The sequence below is a fragment of the Staurois parvus genome, unplaced genomic scaffold (genome assembly GCF_062004578.1).
Source record: "Staurois parvus isolate SC_StPar_1 unplaced genomic scaffold, SC_StPar_1.0 ptg000096l, whole genome shotgun sequence".
Classification (NCBI taxonomy): domain Eukaryota; kingdom Metazoa; phylum Chordata; class Amphibia; order Anura; family Ranidae; genus Staurois; species Staurois parvus.
The window spans coordinates 996,567-1,008,691 of record NW_028317892.1 but is presented as its reverse complement, the minus strand read 5'-3'; the positions used below and the strand labels follow the sequence as shown (position 1 = coordinate 1,008,691).

The window sequence follows — 12,125 nt, the reverse complement described above, 5'->3', positions numbered from 1 at the left end:
AAAAATTGAAAAAAATTATCAATTTTTTTTTTTCATACGGTCACCAGTCAGTGTCCCTGGTCACCGTCATGCCAGTTATATGATGATGCTGTACTGCACTGGTGACAGTATGTAAAAAATAATAGTGATACTCATTTTTTTATTTTCTTCATTGTCTGAACAATTATGACAAAAAATTTACAACTTCAAAAATCTCGCCATGCCTCTTATGAAGTACGTCGGACTGTCTACTCTGAAAAAAGGGGTCATTTGGGGGATATCTGTACTATTCTGACATTCTTGGATCTCAAGAAATTAGATTGGCCGTCAGTACTTCAGGATTGATCAATATTCAGATATATCCCATAGTTTGTGAACGCTATAACTTTCCTACAGACTAAATAATTACTAATTACTACTAATTTGGGTTATTTTCACCAAAGACATGTAGCAGAATACATTTTGGCCTAAATTTATGAAAAACAATTATATATTTGCAAACTTTTATAACAGAAACAAAGAAAAATGTGGGTTTTTTTTCAAAATTTTCTGACTTTTTTGGTAATTTAGCAAAAAATAAAAACCCCAGTGGTGTTTAAATACCACCAAAAGAAAGCTCTAGTTGTGTGAAGAATATGATAAAATCTGTGTTTGGGTACAGTGTTGTATGACCGCGCAATTGTCATTCAAAGTGTGAGAGCGCTGAAACCTGAAAATTGGCCTGGGCAGGAAGGGGGTAAAAGTGCCCTGTATGGAAGTGGTTAAAACTTAAAAAAAAAAGATGTAAAAAAAACCCCGCAAATGTAGGAAAACACTGCTAAACGCTAATGCAAAAATGCTAAAAAAAAGCTGAAAAACACAAGTTTTTAACGTGACTTTACACAGCTAACGTTACTAGCGTTATCAAAACGCCCCTGAAACCTTTATTGAAAAGTGCATGTGGTCCTGAGCCTACCAGTGGTTAGTCATGCATACTGGGAAAGTGTTGGCTCTCAGAAGCAAAGTGACTATGCAACTTTACAGCTCTGAATATAGCTATTATAACACACATTATTTATTTATTTAAGGTACTTATATAGCGCCATCAATTTACGCAGCACTTTACATATATATTGAACATTCACATTGGTCCCTATATCTCAAGGGGTGTACAATCTAAGGTCCCTAACTCACATTCATACATATACATACTAGGGCCAATTTGATAGGAGCCAATTCACCTACCAGCATGTCTTTGGAGTGTGGGAGGAAACCGGAGTACCCGGAGGAACCCCACGCAGGCACAGGGAGAACATGCAAACTCCAGGCAGGTGGTGCCTTAGTTGGGATTTGAACCAGCAACCCTCGTACTGCCAGGTGGAAGTGCTAACCATTTAGCCACTGTGCTACCCATTAAGGGCCCTTTCACAATGATCATTTTTTGATGCGTTTTGGTGTTTAAAAAGCGGAACAAAAATGCATGAAAACTGGATCCCTTTAAATCGTATGGAATTCTGTACACCAGTGCGCTGCAGGTGCAGTGTCCTTCGTGCTCCATTTCTGATGCATATTTAAAAAGTGCACCTCCTCTTTGAAATGAATGGAAAATGCATCATAAATGCACCACAGTTGCATTTTTGGTTCGCTTTTTGAGTCACTTGTCCATGTTTCCCAGGTGTATGGTCGAAGACAGGCAAGCAAAAAGGCACCAAAAATGCATATGCGTTTTTACTGCATTTTTTCAGCGGAACAATGTGAAAGAGCCTACTGTAGCATTTTCTCTAAGGGCCCTTTAACAATGGCGACTGGGGTGCAGTTGGCTAAGCTGCAGTTTTATTGCCCCCTTTGGCCTCCCATAGTAATTCTAATATTACAACCTGACAGGGCTGTACATGTGCCGCAGCCATGATGCTTTGATTCACAATTTTAACTCAGACTACAGAGTTTGACAGACGGCACTGCCTGTCAAACTTGCCCATTGAGATCAAGAGGGCCGCACTACAACCAAGATGCTTGGCTCTCAGTTGTGGCACAGTCCCATAGATTTGCTGTTCGGCATTAAAAAAAAACAAAAAACAAGAGCAAAGAAGCAGCAGTAGTGCCTCCTAAGTGCCTGCCAGACACTGCTATACCTTTGTTTCCAAAACATTTGTGATGAAGGGGTCAGCTATGATCAATTTCTCTTGATCATAGGGGTGATTGGCACCACGTGCAGCAGTAGATGTAAGTATTTACAGTACATTTATCGCTATTGCCACAGCTTTAAAGTGACCCTATCAGTATAGGTTCACAAATATTGAATTACTTACCAGCTAAAAGAAGAGGCACTATACATTTATTGAAACATGGAGGGGGGTTACTAAAATTGGTGAACGCAGAATCTGGTTAATTGAACAAGCTGACGTTAAAAGTTGATTGGTTACTATGCACAACTGCCCCAGATTCTGAGTGCACCGGTTTTAGTAAATCTCCCCCATTACCTCCTCCTGGCTGCCTGGCCACTGCATCTATTCCACACTTTCAAGTGCACTATATTGCAAAATTATTGGGACACCCCTCCAAATCATTGGATTCAGGTGTTCCAATCGCCTCCATGGCCGCAGGTGTATAAAATCAAGCACCTAGGCATGCAGACTGCTTCTACAAACATTTGTGAAAGAATGGGTCGCTCTCAGGAGATCAGTGAATTCAAGTGTGGTACCATGATAGGTTGTCACCTGTGCAATAAGTCTATCCATGAAATTTCCTTGCTACTAAATATTCCACGGTCAACTGTTAGTGGTATTATAACAAAGTGGAAGCAACTGGGAAGAACAGCAACTCAGACACTAAGTGGTAGGCCATGTAAAATGACAGAGGGGGGTCAGTGCATGCTGAAGCGCACAGGTGCAGAAGTCGCCAACTGTCTGCAATAACTAAAGACCTGCAAACTTCGTTTGGCCTTCAGATTAGTACTGCAACATTGCATAGAGAGCTTCATGGAATGGGTTTTCATGTCCGAGCAGCTGAATCCAAACCTTACGTCACCAAGTACAATGCAAAGTGTCGGATGCAGTGGTGTAAAGCACGCCACCACTTTACTCTAGATCAGTGGAGACGTGTTCTCTGGAGTGATGAATCATGATTCTCTGTCTGGCAATCCAATGGACATGTCTGGGTTGGCGGTTGCCTGGAGAACGATACTTTCCTGACTGCATTGTGTCAAGTGTAAAGTTTGGTGAAGGGGGGATTATAGTGTGGGGTTGTTTTTCAGGGGTTGGGCTTGGCCCCTTAGTTCCAGTGAAGGGAACTCTTAAGGGATCAGCATACCAAGACATTTTGGACAATTTCATGCTCCCAACTTTGTGGGAACAGTTTGGGGATGGTCCCTTCCTGTTCCAACATGACTGCACACCAGTGCACAAAGCAAGGTCCATAAAGACATGGATGAGCGAGTTTGGGGTGGAGGAACTTGACTGGCCAGCAGAGTCCTGACCTCAACCTGATAGAACACCTTTGGGATGAATTAGAGCGGAGACTGTGAGCCAGGCCTTCTCCTCCGACATCAGTGCCTGACCTCACAAATGCACTTCTGGAAGAATGGTCAAACATTCCCATAGACACACTCCTAAACCTTGTGGACAGCCTTCCCAGAAGAGTTGAAGCTGTTATAGCTGCAAAGGGTGGACCAACTCAATATTGAACCCTACGGACTAAGACTGGGATGCCATTAAAGTTCATGTGCGTGTAAAGGCAGGCGTCCCTATACTTTTGGCAATATAGTGTATGTGGAACATCTGCTCCTCCTGCCACATGCTGTGGTTTCTTGTACTAGTTAATTCACTACAGGATATACAAGCTGGTGGGAGGAACTGTAGTGTGAAAAGGGAAAAACAGTGACCAGGAAGGATCGAAGAGGCGTTGTTTCAACAAACAGGCTGCTGGAAAGGTAAGTGCAGTGCCTCTTCTGTAATCCTATACTGCACAGATGACCCTGTGTAGACAGGGTCACTTTATTTCAAACATTAATTTATAGTGGTATTAAACCCAAAAGCAAACATTTATTGCATTGCAGTTTACCAATTCTTAGATGTGATGGCTGCATTCATTTTCTTTTTGGGCTTTCTTTCTTCTATTTTCCCCTGGTGATCCAGCCATTAAGTCTGTTGTTTTTCAAAAGAACACATTCTCCTGCAAATACAACAGTTATAGAGATGAGACAAACCATTTACAATGATCAGCTTTTATTTATTTATTTATTTATTTATGTATGTATGTAAAACCTTTATCCCAAAAGGAACAAAACTGTTTGCTGTAACTGCTTATAAAGTGTTAGCTGGAGTTTGGTTTCAGTTTGTTTGTATGTGAACTCTACATTTCATATTCCTGATATGTGCCTGCTGTACCGTGTACTTGTATGAAAAAGTATCCTGTTCTCTTTCTATTGCTTCATTTGTGTGAAATCCCTGGTGATCCTTCCAGTCCCTCTGCTTTCCTGTTAATACCTGGACACTTTCACCCCCATTCCTGCCCAGGCCAAATTTTCACCTTTGAGTGCTGTCGCACTTTAAATGACAATTGTGCGGTCATGCAACACTGTACCCATATGAATATTTTATCATTTTATTGAGACAGATAGAACTTGCTTTTGGTGGCATTTTCACCCAGTTTCTAATTTTTGCTGAACAAACGAAAAAAGACCAAAATTAGGAAAAAAATTCTTCGTTTCTGTTATAAAATTTAGCAAATAAGTCATTTTTCTTGTTCACTTATGTGCACTGTTGGGCAATGATAGGCTGCACTGATGGGCACTAATGAGGCTGCACTGATGAGGCGGCACTGGTGGGCATTGATAGGCGGCACTGATGGACAATGATAGGTGGCACTGATAAGCTGCACGGATGGGCACTGGCAAGCTGCATTAATGGGTACTGCTGGGGCTGCACTGATGATCAGTGCCTTGATTATCAGTGTAAACAAAGCTCTGTCAGGATTGCCAGTTATCGGCAAAAGACACAGCAGTCACAGAGTGCACCCGATGCACACCCCAGGGGGAGAATGTGAGGCATGTTCTGGAAGGATGTCTATAGATGCCCTCTCAGAACGAGAGTACCATGTTTTTCAGCTATAACGCGGTAATGAGGTTAAAAATTGACCCCATTAGACACGAGATCACAGTGTGGTCAGTTTTCTGGCTGTGCTGAGAACTCTGTCTGCCTTCCTCTAATGATTAGACTTGTGCTGACATGCCTCCCCCTGCACAACCATTCACTAGGAAGACCAGTGTAATGCTGTTTCTCCACCCCCAGCTCTCTAACCTCCTTATGCTGCTGAGAACAGAATGGTATGTGATCAATGATAAAAAAAGAAAAGAAAGGTATTTATAATGTTTTTTATACACAAATGTTTTGCCTTTCATTTCCATTATAAACTGAATGGGTTCTTTTACAGGTTGAGTGTTCACATATACTTTAAATCTGCTAGTACATCTAACACTCCCTCCACACAGACTAACAATGCTGGTGTCTGCTGTGCCCCCTGTGCTCTTTCATCCAGATCAGGGGCACTCTAATACAGGAGGTGTGTTACTGACCAGGTCATCAGATGAAAACAGACTAAAAAAAAGGAAACTAATGCAGCCACCACTAATGATTGGTAAGCTGCACTATATTACATTTTTGGTTTAACCACCTCCCATCCGGCCGTTGTATATAAACAGCCGGACGGTGGCAGTGCAGGGTTGGGTGGTCGTTTATAAATGGCCTCCCTGCACCCTTCTTGTGCGCGCTCCCTGGGAGCTCGCAGCACCATGATTCGGTGCCCGCTGTGTCCTCTGGACACAGTGGAACACCGATCGTCGGACGAGGTCCCGATCATGTGATCACTGATTGGCCAATCAGTGATCACATGTAGAGTAGTAAGCAAGATGTCATTTGTGACATCATTGCTTACTACGTGTGAAATCTGTGAATGATCATAGAGGTCACATGGTACAAGGCTATTCACAATAACCTTGTACCATGTGACAAGCTGTGACCAATCACAGCTCACTCAGTAGTTCTCAATGGCTGCAAGAATGCAGCTAGAGAGAAGGAGAAATGATTGCTTTTACATCCTTTATGGATGTAAAAGCAATCAGTGTAAAAAAAAAAAAATCTTCATCACCCCCCACTAGTAGTACAGTGTCACTGCTAGGGTGACAGTATGTAAAAAAAAATAATAAATAAAAAAAATAAAAAATGTAAAAAAAGTTTAAAAATTATAATTTTTGGTTATAAACTAATTTGGGTTATTTTATTTTACTAAAAATATAACGGAATACATTTTGGCCAAGATTTATGATGAAATACTATTTATTTGCAAAATTTTATAAGAAAAACACTTTTTTTCAAAATTTTTGGACATTTTAATTTACATAGCAAAAAAAATAAAAATCTCAGTGGTGAACAAATACCACCAAAATAAAGCTTTATCTGTCTCAAGACAATGCTGAAAAATTAATATGGGTACAGTGTTGCATGACCGTGCAATTGTCATTCAAAGTGTGATAGCACTGAAAGCTGAAAATTGGCCTGGACAGGAAGGGGTTAAAAGTGTCCGGACTGGAAGTGGTTAATACCACTGTAAGCTATAGTCTCTTTAAAGACCCTGTTTTAGGCTAGTGCATGGTGGTAAAATGTTACCGCATGCTATCAAAATTGCAATAAACAGTGCAATGAATTGTCATTCATTGTGGTGTGCTGCATTAAAAAGTGGTGCATGTCTGTTTTTTTTTGTGCATTGTGGTGATTTGGAAGCCCATTCAAAATTCACATTTCTGTAATATGTATATCTACAGCTCACATTAAACCCATGCACAATACCGCAGCACATTTTGCCGGGATAATAAATCCCAGCTGGATAGTAAATAACTTGTATAGATCATATTGTAATCTGTATGTGCTGTATGAAGAGTACTGGTATGTTTCTTGTTTATATCTCCTGATACATGGTGCCTAATTTTAGACCTCAGGGAACAGCACAGGAAAACTGCTGAGGGTTACAAGAGGTACGATTACCTCCCATCCTAAACATAGCAAGCTGACAGGAGAAAAGAACCTAGAGGCTTCCCGTATTTCCAGGCTCACGAATTGTAAACTTTCATTCACACTACATCTTGACTAGGGGGATATTTATATAGCTCCGGTTCTTTTAGTAGGGTTATCAATGACATTATCCAGTCAGTGGAGAGTGTCTGTTTCATTCCATTCCAGAACAGCTGTGTACAGATACTGTCAGATTTCTTGGCACCGATGACTTCAATCATTGTGAAGTCTCCAATTCACTGCTTTAAGCATGACGTGTCCTAATTAGTCACTGCAGAGCAATTCCTTAGGCACTTAAAGCTTTCTGAGGCCTCATGTGCATTGTGATTTTATCTGAAAGGCCCTCTTAATGCACAATTTTTTCTTCAGCAGATTTTCTTTTTGTTACCACAAATGTATCTTATGTGTGTTCTGGCGCTGAACCCATGGTATGTGTTTCTGCATCTCTTTACAGCCATTTAGTAAATGGTGCCGATTGCGGCCAAAAGAAGCAGAGAAAGTTCCTGAGAGTGCCTGGAAATTCCTTTTCTACTGTGCATCATGGTCCTATTGCTCGTACCTTCTCTTCTTCACCAAGCACAACTTCTTTCACGATCCACCCTCTGCCTTCCGTGGTATGTGTAAAGATGTATTGTTCGTATGGAAGATACAAATATGCTATATACTAGTCTTTAGGATCCAGAGTTAATGGAACCCTAGGGTTCCTTTAGAGATTGATAAGGGTTCCATGACTAAACTAATGAAACCAGAACAGCACAGGGGCAGCACAGTGGCTAAATGGTTAGCACTTTTGCCTGGCAGTACTAGGGTCGTTGGTTCGAATCCCAGCCACGGCACCACCTGTCTGGAGTTTGCATGTTCTCCCTGTGCCTGCGTGGGTTTCCTCCCACACTCCAAATACATGCTGGTAGGTTAATTGGCTCCTGTCTAAATTGGCCCTAGTATATCTATGAATGTGAGTTAGGGACCTTAGATTGTATGCCCCTTGAGGGTTAGGGACTGATGTGAATGTACAATATATATATGTAAAGCGCTGTGTAAATTGACGGCGCTATATAAGTACCCGAAATAAATAAATAATGTAAGACATTTGTGCTCCAGCTATCCACCAGGACCCTTGTTCTTCTAACATGAATGTGAGGGCTCTTTTCTGCTGGCCACCAATGTAATAGAGGCCTTTCTCCACTGTTTGTCAATAGTGGGTACATTCTACTGACCACCAATGTAAAGGAGTGTGTGTTCATTTACATCAGGCTACATCCTATCTCTGGACTCAGAGGTAGGCAAATGTAAAAGAACACAAGTCTGTTTATATCAGCCTGCCCATAGAGCTGTTTGAAGGTTCTGATCAAGTTGGCCTGAAAATTTGACAGGTGGACCTGATAGGAAAGCTGGTGTGAAAGAGGCCCTAGGGTTTACATTCAAGCAGGGGTCCCTAAACGTTTCAGTACAAGGCCACGTTGCATATTTTTCAAATATTTGCAGGACAAAAAAATGAGTTTAAATGAATGAATAAGTTTTACCTGGAGTTTTTTTTTGTAATCATGATTTATCAAAAAAAAAAAGAAAAGCTTCAGTAAAAAGAGAAAAAATTCCAAAGGAACTTAAGCTCATCAGAGCCCCCTTATATCAGAGTCCCCTTTAAAGTCCCTCCTTACATCAGCTTCCCCCTTAAATAAAGGTCCCATCAGAGTCCCCCCTGGCATCAGGGTCCTTATCAGTGTCTCCTCTTACAGATTTGTCCCATGGGCCGTAGTTTGGAGACCCCTGCTTTAACCGCTTGACCTCCAGCAGGTGTTACCACTTTCTTGACTAGAGCATTTTTTGCTATTTAGCACTGTGATAATTTAACTGGCAATTGCTTGGTCATGCAACACTAAGCAATGAAATGTCTGTATTTTTTTTTAACACAAATAGAGCTTTCTTTTGGTGGTTTTTGGTCGCCATGAGCTTTTTTGTTTTTTTATTATATAAATTAACAAAAACTTTTTGGGAAAAAAAACTTATCTTTTACTTTTTGTTATAAAACATACAATAAAATCAAATTTCTTCATACCTTTAGGCATTTATAAATCAATGGGGATACTATACTATTGGGGACACTAGTATAGTTCTAATCGTGCTCAAGATACTGATCCATACAGACACTATACTAGCAATGGCGGTGATCAGTGACTTATAGCATGACTGTGATATTGTGACGGGCAATCTGGTACTAACTGACAATGGCTGGGAGGGACACTAACTGACACAGACGTCATTAGTGACACTTATACAGTGATTAGTGATAATACTCTACACTGTACTAATGACACTGGCTGGGAAGGGGTTAACATCAAGGGGCAATGAAGGGGTTAACTGTGTGCCTAATAAGTGTAATGTGTGCTGCTTTTACTCATAGGTCTGGCTGCTTTTTCTCCCTGCTTTTCACTGCTGTGCACATGCTTGCCCAAAAACCAGGAAGTTCTCCTTGACATACAGGTCTAGTAAATCTACTGTGGGTGGGCAGGAAGTGGTTTATAAAGGACAGATGCTAGTTTCTGTCCGCACCTCATTTCTGTTTGCTTTTTTTCAGTCACTTGTACTGACTAGTAGGGGACAAGCAGGAGTTTGTGCTAGTTTAAAGCATATTTCCACTTTTTCAGTCAAATTTCAGAAAACCCCACTCTGTTTATCTGTTCCCCATCACACTGCATGCTTAAAAAAATTAAGTATTTCTTACCTTTTAGATGTTTCTCAGGAGAGAGTGTCATGGCTGACTGCAAGGTTTTTTCTTTACAATGGATTTTATTATAGACAACGCAACAACATAGGAACAGTCAGAGACAAGCTCATTAACACAAAAAAGTAGGGTGTACATTTCTGTTAATGAAGGACATAACAAATGCACTAAAATATTGACACAGAGAGAAACGGGATATAAAAACACAATCTCAAAAGGAATAGAGTGAGGCCATATAGAATTATGTTGGCAGCACATAGTAACCAATGAGCTGATGGGCAAAGACCAAGGATAGTCACTAAAGTTGCATACAGATGATGGGAAAAGTTGAGCATAAAATCTCGCTGGAGGTATATCAGAACTCTACATCTAGAACTTCCAAATAAGTCAAACCGATATATAAAACATTACAGACACAGTTCTCTAGGGGTAGCTCAATCAGTGCATATAACATAAAAAACTGACAGAAACAAAAAAAAAGCAAAGAAAAGGGAAAGAAAAAGCGAAGAAAGAAGAAACAAGAATAGTAAAGGCAAAGAAGAAGAAAGGGCTCCAGGGGAACGCACCAGGAGAATCTTATATCGACAGAAAGGTCTGATCAAATCTAGACGGTTGAGCCACATCAATCCAAGGACGCCAGATCTGTAGAAACTTAGTGTGGGTGTCAAGCAGCATAGCCGTTAGCTTCTCATTAACCATTATAAAGTTCATTTGATTCTTAACGGCTTCAAAGCTAAGAAGAGGGGTTTTCCAGGCTTTTGCGATCGTCAATTTTGTAGCCATAAATAGATGCGATGCTAACTGCTGTTCAGGATGGAGCAGGCCTACTAGTGGTTTAAATAATAGTGCCTCACATGGGTTACGCTTAATATCCATGTGTAGCGTAGTGTGGAAGAGGGCATAGACCAGCAATGGGCAAACTACGGCCCGCGGGCCGAATACGGCCCGGCGGACCTTTTAATCCGGCCCGCGGAGCTAGGCTCCCGCTAGGCTCCTCTCACAGTCCGCCCTGAAGACCGGTGTAGCATGAAAATCTGTCTCCTATGAGGATCTGTCCCCCTCGACGTATCTGCGCATGTGCCGGAGATCGCCGATCGGCTGCTAATGCCGGAAACTGGCACATGCGCAGATACGTCGAGGGGGACAGATCCTCATAGGAGACAGATTTTCATGCTACACCGGAATGGCGCGAGAACACGGCGAGAGGAACGCGCGGAGCAAAGGTAAGTGAATTGACACAGGGGGGACTTACTATAGGGGGGATGAATTACTATATGGGGGATGAATTACTATAGGGGGGATGAATTACTATATGGGGGATGAATTACTATACGGGGGATGAATTACTATATGGGGGATGAATTACTATATGGGGGATGAATTACTATATGGGGGATGAATTACTATGGGGGATGAATTACTATATGGGGGATGAATTACTATATGGGGGACTTACTATAGGGGGGATGAATTACTATATGGGGGATGAATTACTATACGGGGGATGAATTACTATACGGGGGATAAATTACTATGGGGGATGAATTACTATGGGGGATGAATTACTATATGGGGGATGAATTACTATATGGGGGATGAATTACTATGGGGGATGAATTACTATGGGGGATTAATTACTATAGGGGGGATGAATTACTATATGGGGGATGAATTACTATAGGGGGGATGAATTACTATAGGGGGGATGAATTACTATATGGGGGATGAATTACTATGGGGGATGAATTACTATATGGGGGATGAATTACTATGGGGGATGAATTACTATAGGGGGGATGAATTACTATATGGGGGATGAATTACTATGGGGGATGAATTACTATATGGGGGATTAATAAATATGGGGGATGAATTACTATGGGGGATGAATTACTATGGGGGATGAATTACTATATGGGGGATTAATTACTATGCTTACTATGGGGGAATATTACTATACTTACTATGGATGACACATACACATCATTCATCTACTCTTGGTCCGGCCCCCGGGTCCAATATATGAACCCATTGCGGCCCTCAAGTCAAAAAGTTTGCCCACCCCTGGCATAGACCCTAATCCATACTTTGCATACCTTGGGGCAAGTCCACAAAATATGGGCCAAGGTGCCTATTTGTTGACAACCCTGAAAGCAAGTCGGAGAATATGATGGAAAAAAGTGAGCCAATGGGACAGGCATATAATAATACCATCTATAAAGGACCTTGTAGGTGTTTTCTAGGATAATAACATTCCTTGAGCATTTAGACAATGCCTGAGTCATGATCCGCCAGTCCTGCTGATCTAGGCAACCCCTGAGTTCCGATTGCCACTGCTGATGATAGGAGCGAATCAGGGGAGCCCGATAAGAAATGATAGC

At 41.4% G+C, this 12,125-nt stretch overlaps 1 protein-coding gene across 1 annotated transcript in view; it reads left to right on the top strand.

Annotated features, from left to right (window-relative positions):
* Positions 1–12,125, top strand: part of CERS1 (ceramide synthase 1) — a 91,008-nt gene that overhangs the window by 28,648 nt on the left and 50,235 nt on the right. Inside the window, exon 2 of the mRNA XM_089670793.1 lies at positions 7,477–7,636. Within this exon, the coding sequence (XP_089526919.1) occupies positions 7,477–7,636 (160 nt within the window). The remainder of the gene's footprint in view (positions 1–7,476; positions 7,637–12,125) is intronic.